Genomic DNA, 19,656 nt, shown 5'->3' with positions numbered 1-19,656 from the left:
GGGGGGGGCACGGAGGGGGAGACCTTGATTTCCACCAATCCCCGGGCGTTTGTCTGCGAAGTCCGGGGCGCAGCGGAAGGCTGCGGCGCGCCGTTGAATTAACTGATGAGAGCGAGTTCTTTTATTCTCTGGGAAGGGTGGGGAACGAGGGTCCTGGTAGGTGAGGTGGGAAAGCCTGGGTCAGGATAGCGGTCCCGGGCCACCGTGGAAATTTCCAAGGACTTGGCGCGGCGTGGAGAGCGCTTCTGGGGGGTGCCGGGCGGCGCAGCAGCGCGGGAGGCGGGGAGAGGAGGCGAAGGGCGAAAGGAGCATTGCTCAGAGGGGACACCGCCACCAAATGTCTGGGAGGGAGCCCAGCCTCTCCCCGGTCCCACGCCGAGGGCGACCGTGATGCTGCAGAACCGGCTGGAGGGACTCGTCGCTGCCAGAGACCCCAGCGCCCGCCTTCTGCAGGGGAAGCGACCATGGCCATAGCTCGTGATTTGTCCCCCCCTTCACTTCGTCTGAAAAGAAATCCTTGAAAAAGTTGTTCTTTAAAAATCCTTGCTCTGACCTCTGGGGGCCCGAGGGGGCCGAAGAGACGTGAGTGCGTGTGCCAAGCAAGCGGAAGGTGTGTGTGCATGGGGGGCCGCCGGTGCGGGGACCCTTTGCTGCCACTTGGACAAGTGTTGTGCTGAAAGCTCTGGCCGTCGCCCCTCCCTGCCACCCCGGGGCTGCTATGAGCCCCTGCGGGCGGATACGGCTGCACGCGTCCAGAGGGGCCATGGCTATACTGGCGTGGAAGTTCCCGCGGACCAGGCTGCCGGTGGGGGCCAGTGCCCTCTGCGTTGTGGTTCTCTGTTGGCTCTACATCTTCCCGGTCTACCGGCTGCCCAACGAGAAGGAGATTGTGCAAGGGGTGCTGCAACAGGGCACTGCATGGAGGAGGAACCAGACAGCGGCCAGAGATTTCAGGTACTCCTGCCCTCTCTACCTCTCCTCCCTCGCGCCCTTCCCTCCCAGCGCGCGGAGGACAGAGAGGCATGTTTTCCACCCAGTTCTTATTTTCTTATCCTCCTTCCCAGCCATTCCTAACCCGAGTAATTTTGCCAGGGTTCTTTCCCCACTCAACCCCAAGGGATGTGAAGACTCCCGCTTTGCACTTGTGAAGACAAGAAGCATTCCTTTACAAGCTTGAGTTGTTTTTAACGACTTGTCAATAACTAGTAGGAAGAACTCCGCATGTTTTACTCCTTTTCCCTTAATGAAAACTCCTTTCTTGGGTTCTGCAGTTTGAAACTGTAGGGAGCTAGACATATATGAGGGTTAGGGGAAAGGTGAACTTAGGTGAAGAGTCTGGTGTCATAAATGACTCATCAGTGAAGTGATGGGCAAGGAAGGGTAGCAAAATCACAACGTGGACACCTAACTGGAATCCGATGGTTTTGTGCTGTTAACCTACCCCCCTCCCCACTCCAGCATACACAGTGTCCTACTAGAGGCCAGGTCGTGTTAATTTTTGCTTTTGCAAGAGTCCCTCCAAATGTCTAGTAATATGGTATCCTCCCCAGTTTACCAGCAGCAAATCGAGTTTTTGCACCTTAAGGTAATTCTCCAAGGTCATGTGCTTTTGAAGGACCGGAGTTCCAAAGCTCCCAGCCCCTTTACTTGGCTTAGACTGTGTATGTCTTCTCCAGGAGCATGGAAGGTGTGCTGTAGGTCAGGTCTTGGAATAGGAAAAGAAACCAAAAAGCCAAAACCAGGTTGGAAAAAGAGAACCCTTAGGTTCATACAAAGGTTGTAGTTTCCCTTCTTTTCTGGGAATTTCCGTTGAAGGGTCTAAAAATAAGTGTGACAGTAGGGGTTGTGCAGTTTAGATTGGAAGGAAGGCAAGGGTGCTTCCGTTTCCTCTCCACTTCCCATGGCCTGTGGAGAGGACCACTGAAGCCTCCTCTCTCGGGACTGTCACCCCTCCTTCAAGCCTAGAAGCTGATGATGCTGCAGTCAACTCTGGTGACTGGAGTCTGGATGGAGAGTACTTTGCTCTGCTCTGAATAGGACCTTTCCAAGCAGTGTATGGGTAGGGGACAGTCAATTTTAACATTCTTTACAGCTATTTACTATAAATGTTAAGCAATCTATCGATCTATCTATTATCTATCTATCTATCTATCTATCTATCTATCTATCTATCTATCTAATCATCTATTGCTTTTATATACATATGATTACCCTTCCCTTGTCAGGCCTGCTCCTACAAAGGCAGGCAAAGAGAGAATAGCCAAGTCTTTCTGAAGAAGGCAGCTGAATTATCTTTTAAACTGTGAGGGAAGGGTTTCCCTCTCTTACTTTTGCTCATCCTTTCTTTTTTGAAAATTTGTCCTTAAATTTAAAAAGAACTCCATTCTTCTAGAAGTACATAAGGGTTAATTTTCTCACTTTCCTGTATTAATATTGCTGCAAAACCACCTTAAAGGCCTAACATTCTGAAATTCTTTTCTCCATAGAAAGCAGTTAATTTCATTTCAAATAATATAAGGAAATGAGTTAAGAACTTCCCATTGGTTCCCAATAAAAGAGTTCCTTATTTTTTATTATTTTTTTGCTTTGTGTAGGAGAAGGAATAATGAAGCTCTGTTACACACTAGATTATATTTTGGAGATACACAATGAGTGGAAAATGCTTCAGAATGTGAGAAACCCAGGCTGATGATTTCTGAGACATATTTGTTCCTTGCTGTCTGTAGCCTGGAGTAATCTTTGCTGTGCTTGGCTGTCCTTTGGTCTGGTCTCTATGTGCACAGAATCACTGATTAAATCCACACACTATAAAACTGTCTAAACATTTTAAAAAGTTAGTATCTGTAAATCTGCAAGAGTCACTGATGCCATTTGAAAGATGTTTGGTTGTCACAGTAGAATCTGGAAATTTTAGACTGTGTTACTACTGCATAAGCAGTGAGAAGCTTTGGAAAGTTATTGTTTATGAGTCTAACTTCCTAATTTTTAAAATAAAAGTACGCACATCTACATTGTAGGGTGATTTTTAAGGCTTAAATAAAATAACTGATGCCAGTTTCTAGCACCTTCTGTACCCAATAAACAAGTGTTATTATGATGGTTATAAATGATAGTTTCCTGTGTTACCATGTAAATATGGACATCTGGTCAGCCCATACGAAGTTAGAATGTTTTACCTACATATATACTTAACAAACAGGAATAAAACTTAAAAAAACAATCCAAGTTTTGTCATTTGTTAAGTGATATACCACTTTTTACAGCCTACTAGTTTAATAAAAGCCATTATTTCTTAGAATTTAGATTACTAGGAGATGTAATATGCAATATAAAATATAGTTTGTAATACTAATAGTAGTACATGCTTATATGTTTGTTTTTTGCTAGACAGGTCAGCCAGAAGCTTATGTCAAGGAGCTGTAACTTTAGCATAAAAAGGATCTCTATTTCTCTAGCCTAAAGCATCTTCTCCACAAATGTAAACATACACACCTATATACACAATGGGGGTTTAAGTAGGGCTATGTGCACACTTCATCATAAATCATAGATTGGCACCATATATACTTGTATGTAGCACCGCATATAAGTATAAAATGAGCATAAATAGGTATTGCTAAAACTCGCTCTTGAATGTAGAGTAGCTAAAGTAAATGGAAGAAAGGAACTTGATGAAAATAATTTAAAAACAGCTGCAAGAGCATATCAACAGGGAACTGCTAGATATTTAACTCTGATTCAGAGAGGACGTGGAAAAAGAGACAACCAATGCTAATGTGAGAGGAGTCTTGGCTAAAAGCAGGGAATACCAGAAAGACATACCTGTGTTTTATTGGTTTAGCAAAGGTATTTGACTTGCCAGGATTATAACAGATTTTAGAATATTGTGAAGAATTGTGAACATTAAATTTGGCTCATGTAGAACCAATATGAATTCATTTGAATAGATAAAAGGGGCTACTGTGTGATTTAAAATCAAGAAAGGTGTGTATCAGGGTTGTGTCTTTTCACTATACTTATTCAGTCTGTATGCTGAGCCCATAATCCATAAAGCTTAATTGTATGAAGATGTAAGTGGTATCAGCATTGGAGGAAGAATCACAGACAACATGTGATACAGATACCACTTTGATGGCTTAAAGTGAAGACAACCTGAAGCACTTACTGATTAAGATAAAAAACTTTTAATATGGGTTATGCCTCAACATAATAAAAAAAAGTTTGAAATTATTAAGGATTTCACTTTACTTGGATCCATAGTCAACACCCCTGGAAGCTGTAGTCAGGAAGTCAAACAACATATTGTTTTGAGCCATTCTGCTTGCCAGGACCTCTTCAAGGTTTGGAAGAGCAATGATGTCCCATTGAAGACTAAAGTATTTCTGACCCAATCCATGATATTTTTAGTTGCCTCATATGCATGTGAAAGCTAGGCAGTGATTAAAGAAAATGGAAGAAGAATTGATAAATTTGGATAATGGTGCTGGTGAAGAATATTGAATATACCATAGACTGCCAGAACAGGAAGTTCCACAGACTGTCAGAAGAGGAAGTTCCACAGATTGTCAGAAGAAGAAGTTCTGGCAGAATGAATATTGGATATACCATAGACTGCCAGATGTCTTCAAAGAAATCCAGTCAGAGTGCTCTTTAGAAGTGAGTGTGGCAGCTCATCTGGTGTGCTTGAGACGTGTTATTAGGAGTGACTAGTCTCTGGGAAAGGACATCATGCTCGCAACAGTAGGTGGTCAGTAAAAGAGAGGTTGACCCTCAACAAGACAGTTTGACATAGTGGGTGCAACACTGGGGTCAAACAGCAAATGTTTGTGAGGAAGGAGCAGGACTAAGCGCTGTTTCTCTTCCCTCTACGTAGAGTTGTTATGAGTCAGAATCCAGGTACCCAGCAATAAGAATAACATAACTTACATGTTGTTGTTGTTGTTGTGTGCCATTTGAGTTGGCACTGCCTCATTACTGACTCTCCAGCAGGTTTCCAGAGGCTGTAAGTCATAGGGAAGGAGATTGCCCATTCTTCTCCTACAGAACTGCTGGTACATTTAACTGTGTGTCTTCAGGATTACAGTTTACCTTTTTACCATTATGTGCCCAGAGCTCTTCTGTGTAAATATTTGCAGTCAGTCAACCAGTATTTGACACATTGCCACAAATGACGGCAAATGTGTTTCTAAGCATGGTGGTCAATTTAGTAAGTGTGCTGCAACGTACCAACAAGTAACTGCTATGTACCATATATGTTGGACTCTGGGGTAGCACAGTCAACTTGCCTGGATTAAGGGTAATTACCTCCTACTAAAAAATACCCAAAACCAATCACACAGGACGAGTTTGCCCATCTTTCTCCTGCTGGACAATTGATGGATTCGAACTGCAGCCTTTGGGTTGGCAGCGTAACTCCTTACACCTTAAGTGAGCACATTCCTTCCTCTGATTTGGAAGCACTGAACTAAACAAATTATTTAATAAATCCAATGATTTAAAGTATGGTTAAATCATACTTCTTTAAAAAGAAGAGAAAATTTCTCATTACATATGTAAGCACCAGAATTTAAGATTTTGTTTTGCTTTTACTCTCATTAACTTTTGCAATATTCTTGTTTTCCCAGCTCAGAACTTGCTACGTGCTGATATCTCAGAAGGTACCTTGATAAACCACATAGAACAGGGCAGGGAGAAAGTAACAATGCTGTTAGATTTTAAACAGAAATGAAAGTTTTCCTAAAGTCTGTTGTACAAACCATAGAAGCTTTGAAGCCTTAACCCTTGTTGTCTTCTGATTGTCTGATCAAGGAAAATGCCAAACTAAAACCTTGGTTGACTCTCCTATAAAATCTTTGCTTATTTCCTTTGTCTCTCAGAAAATGAACTTCAGCTCACAAATTACAATGGAAGGCATTATTCTTGCTACAATAAAAACAGATTACTGGATTTTTATTAACTTTCATTATTATTATTATTATTATTAATTTTAATGGAAATTTACAGACTTTGGATTTCCATTCATCCATTGTTGCACTTTTCTCCCTCCCCACCCCTCCCCACCAACAGATTATGGTTGTGTGCTGTCGAGTCAGAACTGAATCGGAGCTGACCCTCCAGTCAGTTTTCAGAGACTTTAAATTGCACAGGAGGAGGTTGCCTATCTTTTCCTCCTGAGTTGGTAAATTTGAGCCACATACCTCTAGAACTGACCCATAGCTGACCCTCTTACAAGTTTTCAGAGGCAGTAAATCTCACTGGAGGAGATTTCTCATTTTTCTCTCATGGAGTGGCTGGTGGATTTGAAGTACCTTTGAAGTAGCAGCACACAAAAAAAATTCCTTACATCTAAACCTCCAAAACATCCTAAGAACAACAGATTATCAGATGCTTATTATCTATCCAGGCAGCTCTGTTGACATAGTGGGTGGGAAGTTGTGCTGTTAACTCCTGAGGAAGAAAGATATGCAGTCAACTCCTATGTGATTAACAGCCTAGGAAACCCAGTAAAAGGTTATCTGTAAATAAATACTGACTGTATAGCAATGAGTTTTGATTTTTTAAAAAAATATCTACCTGATACTATGTTAAGTGCTTTGTAAGTATTGTCTCATTTTGTCTTTTTAACAACCTTGTAGCAATATTATTGTTATTCACCTTTATAAGAAGATGCTCTGGTTCCCTGCCATCAATTAATTTGCTATAATCTCATAGGACAAAGATTCTCACTACTGGACCAATTGGTAGCATCAGGATGGATGGCGAAGAGATTGAGATTGTTCACAGCTTCAGTTTGCTCGGCTCCACGGTCAACACTCTTGGCACCAGCAGCCAGGAAATAAAAAAACACACTGCGATGGGAAAGTCAGCTGTTAGGGACCTCTCTAAAGTACTCAAGAGCATTGGTGTCTCTCTGGAGACTAAGGTGCGCCTGATACAGGCCATGGTCTTTGCAATCACTTGTTATGCATCAGAGTTGGACAATGACTAGGGAGCATAGAAGGAGAATTGATGCCTTTGAGCTGTGGTGCTGGAGAAGAGTATTGTATGTACCCTGGGCTGCCAAGAAAACAGATTCATCCTAGAGAGGGTTAAACCAGGCTACTCCTTGGAGGCAAGGATTCTGGGGCTTCGCCCCATACTTTGGACATGTTGTAAGGCGAGACAGGTCCTTGGAGAGGGACATCATGCTTGGTAGGGTGGAGGGACAGCGCAGGAGGGGGGAAAGACCCTCTATGAGGTGGATTGATTCAGTGACTGGGGTAATCGGAATGGGTGTATCAGAGGCAGTGAGATTGGCACAGGATAGAGCAGGATTTAGGGCTGTTGTACACAGGTCGCTATGAGTCGCAAACGACTCGATGGCACACAACAACAATCTCATAGGAGAGCTAGATATGTATATAATTAACCAACTAACTTAGCGTAGGACCCCAAAATAGAGGCAGTATAACAAGGTGAAAAACATGTGGATTTGAGAATTGTCCAACCATGGTTGATATCCTGGTGTCATTTTCAGCTACTGATGAGTTCAACTCCTAGAGCTTACATTTCTCTATCTGTAAAAGGTTTGTGACAGAGAGCTGGTAGCCTAGTGGTAAGGAGTTGCACTACCAACCCAAGGGCAGGTGATTAAAAACCACCAGCTGTTCCTAGGGAGAAAGATGTGCAATATCCCCCTGTGAGATTTACAGCCTCTGAAAAACTGCTGGAGGGTTTAGCTGTGAGTCATTTCTGATTTGATGGCACATAACAACAACCACAAACTCAATAATGTGTTATAAGTATATACTGAGACCTGTGTGATACAGTAGAGAAAGCACCTAGAATGAGCAAACCTTTCTGTTTGATGCATGCTATTATTACAGTACAAGCATAGCACAGAGTCGAGAAGGTCAGAGAAAATAACCTTTGATTATGCTGAAGGAGGGAAATCATAGTAGACTTCAGAGAGGTGTGGGATGTGTATGAGTTCTTGACTGATGGTAAGAAGTCCAAGCAGAGTGGGTAGCAAAATTCAAGAAATGGAATTATGGAAGTGACTGATGTCCCCAGTCCCCACTGAGTCCCCAGGCCACAGGCTGGGAGGTAGAAAAAAGTCCAGTCACAATCTCTGAATATGTTGAAGGTGCAGTCATGAGAAATGGATGGATAGCAGCTGTCAGCTATCAGCAGATGCTCCATCACTGTTCCCTATGGGTTGTCTGATAGGGAAGGACTTGCCTAAAGTAGTTGTCTTGCTTCTTTAGTGCTGCTGTAACAGAAATCCAAAAGTGGATGTCTTTAACAAATAGAAATTATTTTGTATAGGGCCAGAAGTCTGTGTCCATTATGTCAGTTATAAGAGAAGGCTTTCTACTTCTGTGAGCTCTGGAAGAGAGTCTATTTCTCTGTAGCTTCTCCTTGGTTCCTTGAAGATCTTTGCCCGCCCCTCTTACCCTTGACTCTTTTGCTCATTTGTTTAATCTTTTACATCTCTGAAGAAATACAGCCTCCATTAATCTCATAATTCAAGATACATTCTTCACTAATCCTGCTTCATTAAGAGAAAAAAATATGAAAAAGAGAACTCATTTCTAAGTGAAATTATAACCACATTATAATTTAATTCTGTTCAGTCAATTTGGAACCGATTTGTAGCTGACTTTCCAGTGGGTTTCCAGAGGCTGTGAATCGCATGGGAGGAGATTGCCCATCTTTCTCTTAGGGAGCAGCTGGTAGATTTGCACCTCCTGCCTTCATATTGACAGTGCAACTCTTTACCCACTAGGCCACCAGAGCTCCCACCACAGCCATAGAGGTTAGGATTTACAGCACATATTTCTGAAGGACATAACTCTGTTCATAACAGTAGTTGTTTTGAGTATCCTGTGTACTCACAGGGTGGCAACCATGATTTTAAACAGCTGTGTTCCTTTTTCCTTTTTCCCGGTTCGGAATGAACCACTATTCTTAGCAGTTCTAGCTTTATGCAGCATCTTTCCTCTTCCTATTTCTGAACCCACAGATGTCAGGAGGTTCAGGTGTTTTCACAGCTGCCTGGTGGCAGCGTAAGGGAGTGGGGTGAGGAGAGGGAGAGGGAAGAGATGTGAGGAAGGTGCAGCCTTGTGCATATCTGGCTATCAATTGAGTGTTTCTAAGTGAGTTATTTTAGATTTTCCTTTGAAAGAAGTTTACAAAAAAGATAGTTTAATATATTTTTGTGCTTAAGAAATAAATTTCAGTTATGTTGCAAATAAATGAATGTGGGGAAAACACTATTAAAAGTAACCACAACAGCAAAAAAAGATCACTGATGTTTATTGGACACATAAAATGTGGCAGGCCCAGCACTTAGTGCATTATCTAGTATTTCTTCCTAGCAGCTCTGTAAAATAGATACATATAATGCTCTTGGTTTTGTAGATGAGCAAATTGAGCTCTGGAGAGGTCCAGTAACAAAAATGAGGTTGGAATGCTCACCCAGACCTATTTGACGCTAAGCCTTAAGCTTGCTCCCTGCTAACTTGGAACAATGAGGCCTCACCGTTACTATCTTTTAGGATATGTCCTTGCTTGTTTCAACCTTATCTTCCATTTGTGCTTTTTTTACTCTTGATGTTTTAGTAATATTAGTATTCTATTTACTGGACCAGTGGTTTCATTCATGCCTTTGCTTTTGTCTAGAATATACTAACTCAGAGGTTCATTTTCCTATCATTCATCTGGACAATTCCTACACACCTTATGATGGTACAATATATTAGTTAAGAGTTATCTGAAGTTCATTGGCCTGTGTTCAAATTCAGAGTCTACTACTTACACTCTTAGAGCAAGCTAGCTTGTATTGTAGTTGACTTGATAGCACTTAACAACCAACAACAATAGCATTGTCTGTAAAATGGAATGTTTGGTAGGATCCTGAGAAAATGATACTGTTTTTATTGTTATTCAATACCATCAAATTGACTCTGATTCATGGAGACCATGTATACAAAAGACCAAAGCTGTGCCAAATCCTCTGCCATTTTCATAGTCACTCCTGTGCTGGTCCATTGTTATAGTTACGGTGCCAATTAGTCACATTGAGGGTCTCTTAGCTTTTGCTGACCTAATTTTCAAAGCCTGGTACTTTTTTCCAAGGATGGCCTCTTCCTGACAACATATCCAAAACTATATGTGGTGAAGTCTTACAATCCTTGCCTCCCAGAAGCACCCTGGCTGTGCTTTTCAAAGACAGAATTATTTGTGTTTTTGACAATTAATGGTATATTCAGTACTCTTTACCAACATCACAGTTCTTAGTTCATTTTCATTATTTATTTTCAAATTTCACAAACATATGAAGCAAATGTAAATATCATGGCTTGGATAAGCCACACTTTAGTCTTTAAAATTACATTTTTTGGCTTTTTGTACTTTAAAGAGACCCTTGGCAACAGATTTATCCACTGGAATATGTCTGGATTTCTTGACTGCTGCTTCTATGATTGTAGATCCAGTTAAATTATCATTAAAAACATCAGTCTCACTATATTTATTGTGATGTTGTTTTTTGGTCTACTTTTAAGTTTATTTTATTTTGAGGTGTAGTACTCAAATTAAAGGCTAAATAGTCTATGATCTTTAGTAATTGCTTCAAGTGTTCTTCACTTTCAACTTGCAAACTTTTCTTATCTACATGACATAGGTTATTGATGAATCTTTCTTTAATCTTGGTGTCACTTTCATCTTCATATAGATCCGTTTCTCAGATCATTTGCTCAGCACACAGATTGGATAGGTTGGAGAAAGGGTACAACCTTGACACACACCTTTCCATATTTTAAACCATGCAGATTCCCTTGTTCCCTTGTACTGTTCCGGAAGTGCTTCTTGGTCTAGGCATAGGTTTCACATGCATAGTCCATAAACACAAGTAAATATCTTTCTGGTATTATTTGCTTTCAGCAAAGATCAGATCAGTCTGACATCAGCAATCATGTTAGTTCTCCTCAAAATACTTCTCTTATTCTTCCTTTGGGTTGTGTGAGAAGTTTATCCTCAGTACTTTCTTTATAGCTTGTGTGGTTTGGTGCATTCAGTTAATTTATCCCAAACAATGTGTTTGCCATTATTAGCAAAAGAGGTCCAGAGACCATAGCAATTGAATTTAACTAAGTTTTTGCATTTTTAAATTTGCATATTAGTGCGGAGTGTGTAGATAATATAAAAATCTGATAGTGACAGGTGCATGTCACAGATTGTATTAACATTAATGCTTTGTTTTTATGCCATTTATTTTGCATTCCTAGAGCTTATCACAGTCTTTTACACACCAATTATTGTGTGAATGGAAGATTTGAGGAGCAGGTCTGTCAACTAACATATTTATTGAATACCTACCTTTTCCCCCAACAACCTACCTGGTCATAGAAAAATCAAAAGAGTAAAAGGCATGTCCTCAATTCTCAGAGAATTCTTACTCATGAGCAGAGTTCTTTGTTGTGGAAACTGCTCTGTGCATTTGGGACATTTTGTAGCATACCCAGCCTCAACCTACTAAGTAGGACAATGAAAAATGTTCCTAGATTTAGTCAGCTGTCCCCCAGGGGAAAAATTGCTCCTGATTGAGGATCAGTGTTGTGGAAAAGAAAATCAACCTAGATGACAAGATTTTTAAAAATATAGAAAAATATCCTTCATTTTAACAACATTGGAAATTTACAGAATATAAATATTTTGATCACTTAGGAAAAGAAGATATTTTTGTGGGGTCATGCAGTTAGAGAATGTTTCCTGGGAGAAGAGTGAATGAATTGTACTTTGGTAGACAAAAGTGTTCCATTTCGTTTTTAACAATTTCCAGTTTTCCAATATTCAAGCTATGAACATACCATGTAACAAATGATGTTTGTTGTTGATTTTCCTTATTTCAACTGACTTCCAGTCTGCGTTCTACCATGACATCACTATAACTATTCTTTTTGTTTAGGGTTTATAGGGTTTTCAAAACCCCTTTATTTAGAAAGTAGATGGCCCATCCTACTTGCTAGTCTGTCTTAATTAGAGAGTTCCACCAAACCTGTCCACGATGGGAAACTCTTTTGAATTTGTCACACCAGTGGCAAAGATTTCAGTATCATAGCAGCCCTAAGTAATCACAGTACAGAAAACTGACAGACAAGTGCTGCATCACTTAGAACAGCATTCACTCCAAACGCAATCAATAGCAGATTCAAGGGCCCAACCAACTTTTAAATACAAAAACCAACCCACCAGATCCTGTTTGCCTACACAAGAGGCTTCCTACCCAAGGTGATTGTAAATGAGATCAGACATAGTTAATCAACTTACACTTGATTGCTAACACAATTAGAAATGCTCAGTTTTTACCCCTGGCTTTCAAGTAAATCACAAACACTCACCAAGATCCAACTTTACCAAGCTAAACACTCACTCACAGGTAGGACCAGGCTGACTTTTAAATACAAAGGCCCATCCACCAGATCCTGTGATGGATGGAGAGGAGATTGAAACTGGCAACAGCTTCATCTTGCTTCGATCCACAATTAACACCCTTGATACCAGAAGTCAGGAAATAAGGAAACACACTGCACTGGACAAATCTGCAGTTAGGAACTTTTCAAAATTATTAAGGAGTAGTGCTGTTAGTTTGAGGACTAACGTACTTCTGATTCAGGCCTTAGTCTTTCCGATTACTAGCTATGCATCTGAGACCTGGACAATGAATAGGGATCACAGAAAAAGAATTGAAGCCTTTGAACTGTGGTTTTGGAGAAGAGCACTGAATATCCCATGGATGGCCAAGAGAATGAATATATATGTCTTGGAGAGGGTGCAGCTGGAGTGCTCTTTGGAGGCAAGAATGATGAGGCTTCACCTCACATACTTTGGACATGTTGTTAGGAGGTGCTCTTCCTTGGAGATGGACATGATGTTGGGAAGGGTGGAGGGTTGATGAAGGAGAGGAAGACCCTCAACCAGGTGGATTGACAAGGTGACTGCTACAATGGGCTCGTGTGTGTCAGGAAGTGTGAAGATGATGCAGGGCAGGGATGAGTTCAGATCTTGTGCTATGAGTTTTGCTCTGTTTGATGACACCTAACAACATAACAACAGACAAAAACACTTGGTTTTGAAAGGCTTGAGAAGAAGTAGAGAAAGAAGATGTTTTTAGGATGTTTACTGTAAGCAACTGCTTCCATTGAAAGGCAAGAACTGTTTAATGCTTTTATCAGGGCTCCCTTAGGACAAGAGGTGCTGGTTTTGTGTCTCAGTCTGTGAAGGACATTTCCCCAGCTCTCTTCCTGAGGATGAGTTAATTGCCCTACCCTAAAAAGTGGCCAGTGGGAACAGGTCTTTGTAGGAGGAAGAGGATTGGATATAGGCGCTTGGATATAGAACTAGAATGTTCACCTCTGTCCAAGGGGTGGATTAAACTATCTCTGTGCTTCTTTTACCAAGGTCCTTGAAGATATTTTCATTTAAATACTGTATTTTTTTAACCATGAAGACACCTTTATTGATTTGATATATACGTTTTTAATATTTAGATTTTCAGAGTGTTGAAGAGCAGTGATGTCAGTCTGGAGACTAAGGTGCACCTGATCCAGGCCACAATCTTTGCAGTTACTTGCTGTGCATCAGAAAGCTGGACAATGATTAGGGATGACAGAAGGAAAATTGATGCCTTTGAGCTGTGGTGCTGGAGGAGTATTGAATATACCATTGACTGCTAGGAGAACAGGATGAGGTGAGACCAGTCTGCTCCTTGGAGGCAAGGATTCTGAAGCTTCATCTGACATACTTTGGACATTTTGCAAGGAGAGATCAGTCCTCGGAGGAGGGACATCATTCTTGGGAGGATAGAGGGACAGTGCAAGAGATGAAGACCCTCAGTGGGGTGGATTGATTCAGTGACTGGGGTATTGGGGTTAGGTGTGTCAGGGACAATAAGTTTGGCACAAGATAGAGCAGGGTTTAGGGCTTTTGTTCACAGGGCCACTATGAGTCGCAAACAACTCAATGGCACATAACAGTAACAACAACAACAACAACAACAACAACAACGATATGTGGGTTCTTAATTTGTAGTCTTGCCTTCTGTGCAAATGTTCTTGGTTTATATGATTATGTCAATTATCTAGTAGAATTTGTAGTATTTGTTTTTCAACTTGGTTTTAGGAAACAAGTTGAATCAATTGAGTAAATATATTTCTGTTATTGTAGGATGCATCAAATGTCTTTTTTTTCCAGAGTTGGGGGTGATGCTGTGTATTAGTACCATATTTCACTTTAGAGTTGAAAGATTTCCGTGAAAAGAGATATAATATTTTTCAGCTTTTCATTTGACCTTGACTTTGTCAGTGGCTATATGACCCAACAAAATGACCTAACATCTCTGTATCTTTATTTTATCACCTGAAAACTTAGTGTGATGTTGGCATTTTTTAGCTATTAGCCTCCTCTGGTCTCCAGTTACCCTAACAGCAGACACATGGTCTTGCAAATCATCAACAACTCTGGGACTACGATAAGAGAGAGAGTGTTTCCCATTCTCTGGGCAGCAAAACTTGAGGGAGATGAGAATACCTTGGTGATGAGGGTGGAGAGACTGTGAAAACTGTGGTAAGGTGTAACCAGAGGAGCCTTGAGATAAAGGCCACAATTAAAGGTTTTTCTGTTCTTGTTGAGTGATTGAAGGAGAAGCTGATTTATAACTGCTCTGAGGCAAACTTGCTGGATGATGGAGGAAACCAGAGGCTTCTTGGAGTTGTGCTACTGAACTGTACTGGGACTTTAACTAATTAAGCAATTGAACATGCTGTTAATCTGGACTTCTGGACTTGCATCGAGTGATAATCATTGCTTTCCCCACCCCCCAACAGACTTTCTTAGTGAATACCACTCTCAGTACCACAATCTGTGAGTCAACAATGAATAAACAAACCTCTTGCTTCTATTTTGTCTCTAGAGGCACCATGGGGCTGGGCTGTGGGCTCTTTATCTGCTTTCTGCTCTGGAGCAGTGAAGGCCTGTGCTATTCTCACTCCTCTGGTTCTTTAAGAGAGATGTTCATACCCTGTAACCCCACGTCTAACTTCCCACTCTCTAGACAGTGAGTATAGTATGAAGACCACTATATAGACTTGTAGTGACTAGTGAATTAATACATGTGATGCTCTGAGATCAGTACCTCAGATATTTACATTTTTTTATGTTACTTACAGCATTTGTTTTTTTATTCTGTTAGTATATACTGAGTGCCATTACATGACAAAAACTGACATAGATAAAAGGCCTGGTCGTGCAATGGTTAAACACTCTGCTGCTGAGAAGTCAAGAATTCTAATTCAATATGTGAGAGTTCTGAATCTCTCTGCATCCTTGCTAGCATTTGTTGTTTGTTGTCCTGTTGAGCTTTGCTATTGCTACTGGGATGAGATGTTATCTCATTGTTTTGATTTGCATCTCTACTATATGTCTAGTGATTTTGAGGTCTGTTGTGTTTTTTTTTCCATGAGTCCATGAGTTGTTGATCATCTCATTCCCCCCCCCCCCACTGGTGAAGCTTCTGTTTATCTGCCCATTTTGCAATTTGATTGGTTATCTTTTTCTTTTTGATGTGTTGGAATATTCTAAAAATTTTAGTTATGATTTTTTATAGACACAAGGATTTGAATTGTATAAGGGTACCAATCATCTATTTTATCATCTCTTGATTGTGGGTTTTGGTGATCCTTGAAAGTTTATTCATGCCATACATTAGGACTTCTATATTTGTTCCTATTTTTTTCCTTCTGATGATCTTTATTGTTTTTTGTGCGTTTTTTTGTTGTTGTTTTACCCCTAGGTCTCTGATACACCTTGAGTTGAGTTTTGTATATGTTGTGAGGTGTGGATCTTGCTTCAGTTTTCTGCAGATGTCCACTTTTGTGAGCAACATTGTTAAAGAGGCTGCGGTTCTACCACTTAATTGATCAGAGAGATTGGAGCTCTCATTCGCTGCTGATGAGAATGTAAAATGATACAACCACTGTGATAGGCAGTGTGATACTTCCTAAAATAGTTGAAAATAGAAATAACACTTGACTTACCTACCTATCTCACTACTGGAAATATATGCAAAGGAAAACAGAACTGTGACACAAAGAGATGTGTGCACACCTAGATTTATTGCAGAATTATTCACAATGGCAAGAGATGGAAGCATCCCAAGTTCTTATCAACAAACAAATGGACAAAGAAATTGTGGAACATCCACACAATAGAACATTATGCAGCACTAAAAAGATCATTGAGCTAAAAAATGCTACAAATGTGAACGAGTTTGGAAAACATTATGCTGACTGAACTATTTCAGTCAAAAAAGGAAATTCTAGAATGAGTGAAAGGAATGACAATTTGAAAGGACTTGACAATTAGATTCGAACTCAAAAGTATGTGGTTCGAGTCTAGCAGCTGCTTCGCAGAAGGATGAGAAGGATGGATAATCTACTCCCGTGCATTTAATTGCCTCTGAAAATGCACTGGAGGGTCAGCTATGGGTCGGTTCCAACTCTACAGTACAACAATGACAACAGCAGCAGCAACGACAATATATATATATTTATATTTATATATATGTGTATATATATAATAACTATCTATCTACTATCACTATCATAACACTCTCTAGATATATACATACACACACACACCCCACACTATCTGGAATAGGACAAGCACCACAAAGTGAATTTGGGAAAGGGGGTGGAAGAAAACATGTATATATGAATGAATGAAAACCAATGTCTTTGTAAACTTGCAAGAAAATCATACATACACACAGAAGAGTTTGAATTCACTGGTGACTCCATGGGGAAAAAATGTGGCTGTCTGCTTCTGTAAAAAATATAGCCCTGGAAACTCGAAGAGAGATTTTTGCTTTATTTGAAGGAACATTGTAAATTGACTCAACAACAAAGAATTTTATAGCGCTAGATAAAAAGAACCTAGTGGTTCTAGTTTCATGGACCTGTTTTTACCATCTACTTCTGCAGGCCTGGAGCAGCAATCACAAATAGGATTTGTCTCTCAAAAGCTTTACTGGTGATGGTTATAAAAATGTGAGGATTTCATGCTAATAAAACAACAACAAAAATAAAAAAAATGTTTTTACCCTTTTAATGCTCTGAACCAAACAGGAAAAGCATTCCTGTTGAAAACAAATGACAAATGAACAAAATAAAATACAAAGTACATTTTTTCCAAACAGCATAAAAATAGTCCAATAAAATCTCCTTGAATAAATAAACTGGAAACAAATGAATTTTCTTTACTCCAGAAACTACTCTAAGAATTATTATATGAACCCATGTAATCCTGGGAGCTCCTCAAGTTGCGCCACCAACCCGGTGGCATGCAGTTTGAATCCCTGAGCTGTTCCTTGGGAGGAAAATGGGCAGTATTCTCCTGTGCGATTCACTGCCTCTGTAAACCCTCTGCAGGGTCAGCTGTGACCCCTGGTTTGCCTCTGTGGTATGCTCTGAGCTTGGCTTGACTCTGTTGTATGTAACAATCCTGGTAACACCCTTCTAAGATGGATGTATCTGTCACCTGCATTTTACACACTGAGGCTAGGAAGTTAAGCAATAGTGCTCTAGCAATGATTTGAATCAAAGCACTGTGTCTCCTTGGAAGTGAGGATGGTGAAACCCAGGTACTTTAGGCATGCTGTCTGTCAGTAGGGGAGAAAGTCCCTGAAGAAAGATGTCATTTTTGGTAAAATAGAAGATGAGTGAAAAAGAGAATAACTTTCACTGAGATGGATCTACATGGGGGCAGCAGTAGTAGGCTTAATTACAGCAGAAGTTATGCTGATGGTTCAGGGTCTGGCAGGATTTTGTTCTGTTGTGCACAAGGTTACTGAGACGTGGCTTGTTTGGTAGCACTTAACAACGACTGTGCACCCAGAGTCAATTATTGAGGTCTCCTTGGGGATTGTCTTTAACCACTGAGGTGCAGTCAACATTCATTACACATTCCTTAATTCATTGTTCTTTAGATATTTGTTTTTAGAGACCCTTCTATGTGCCAGGTACTGTCATAGGAGTAACGATACAGAATTCAGCAAAGCAGGCATGAGTCCTGCTTTCTTTTCGTTTAGAATCCAGTGTGAGAAGCAGGCAATAATGATACAGTGTAAGTACAGTATTGTTTTTAGTTGCTGTGGAGTTGGGGCCTCACTCATGTGACCTCATGTAAACAGAAGGAAAGGCTGCCCAGTCTATGTGAGCCCCAAGATCAGTTGAAGATCAAGCTATTGTGACTCATAAGGTTTTCACTGGCTAATTTCAGAGGCTTTCCAAAGATCTGTTATTTCAGAAATGAGTGGTCAATCCTGCTTCCTCGTATGTCTTAATCGGGAAGCTCTGTTGAAACCTTTCCACCATGGATACAGATCTACTCTTCATCATGTCACTGTGGCCTGTGGTTGACTCAGTGGCACCTCACAACAATAGCAGCAATAATAACAACTTCAGAAGTAGACTTCCCGGACTTTCTAGCTCATTTTTGTTTGTAAGCTTCTGTTGAAACCTGTTCAGTGTTGCAGCAATGTGCAGGCATCCATTCATTGGTGGATGGGCAGTGACTGCATTGAGTGCATTGGGCAAGTACAGAACCCAAGTTTCCTCCATGGTACTGTGGTTAGGTGCCATCAGATTGGCTCCACCTCACAGTGACCTGTGTACAACAGAACAAAACCCTGTCTAATCTGTTGTCATCCTTAATAGTTTCCTCTATGCTTAACCCCATTGTTGTGGGCACTGTGTCTCTCCATCCCATTGAGGACCTTCCTCTTGTTTGCTCACGTTCTGTTTGTCCCAGCATGGCATCCTTCCTCAGGACTGTCCCCTCCTGATCACATGCCTCAAATACATGAGATGAAGTATGACTTTTCTGCCTTCTAATCAGCACTCTGACTCCACTTTTGTTCATTATTTTGGCCACTCATATTATAATCCATATTCTTTGCCAACTTCCTAATTCAAAGGCATCAATTTATTTTTCTTTTCTATTCATTGTCCAACTTTTACATGCATTTATAAGATGAGAATTCTGCCACTGAATAATCGATGCCCCAGCCACAATACTGAGAACACAGAGTGTTAGAAGAGCATTAAGAGAATGGAACTTAGCCCAGATACAGGTGATGAAGACATGCTTCCTGGAGGAAGAGATGTCTGTCTATGCTGAGACCTGAAGGGTGGTAAAAAGGAGTTTGAAGAATGAAAATTGTGTTTAGTTAGAGGAGATGACATGGCAAGAGAGATTGCCGGACGTGGAGAGAAAGGAAAGTAACATGATACAACTTGTCAAAGATTAGTAGGCATGAAGGTGAGCAAGAAAAGGGGGCTGGGGCAAGATCACGCAGAGTCTGATGAGCTGTATCAGGAACCCCGCCTTTCAGTGTGTAGCCTCAGGGCAATGCATTGCCTGGAAAAGCTGCAGTCTGCATGAGTTGGAGGGTAGGATCCATCCCAACCTTATCTCACTGGGTGAGATGACAGCAAGTTGTTCCTACCTAGCAATAAGCAAACACATCAAAAGACATGAAAAACAGACTATTGACTCTCTAACCCAATATCTCCAGCAAATTGAAAAAGAACAGCAAGAAAACCCGACACCCTTTAA

The 19,656-nt window shown here is 40.7% G+C and overlaps 1 protein-coding gene across 1 annotated transcript in view; it reads left to right on the top strand.

Moving 5' to 3' along the window:
* The first annotated feature begins 269 nt into the window (after positions 1-269).
* Positions 270-19,656, top strand: part of ST8SIA1 (ST8 alpha-N-acetyl-neuraminide alpha-2,8-sialyltransferase 1) — a 242,445-nt gene continuing 223,058 nt past the window's right edge. The window contains exon 1 of the mRNA XM_006897203.1: positions 270-954. Within this exon, the coding sequence (XP_006897265.1) occupies positions 719-954 (236 nt within the window). The 5' untranslated portion in view covers positions 270-718. The remainder of the gene's footprint in view (positions 955-19,656) is intronic.

This window comes from Elephantulus edwardii, unplaced genomic scaffold, assembly GCF_000299155.1.
Source record: "Elephantulus edwardii isolate Elephantulus edwardi_28Jun2011 unplaced genomic scaffold, EleEdw1.0 scaffold00206, whole genome shotgun sequence".
In the NCBI taxonomy this organism is placed as follows: domain Eukaryota; kingdom Metazoa; phylum Chordata; class Mammalia; order Macroscelidea; family Macroscelididae; genus Elephantulus; species Elephantulus edwardii.
Note: the sequence above shows the minus strand (reverse complement) of the source record. Positions and strands in the feature narration are given on the sequence as shown.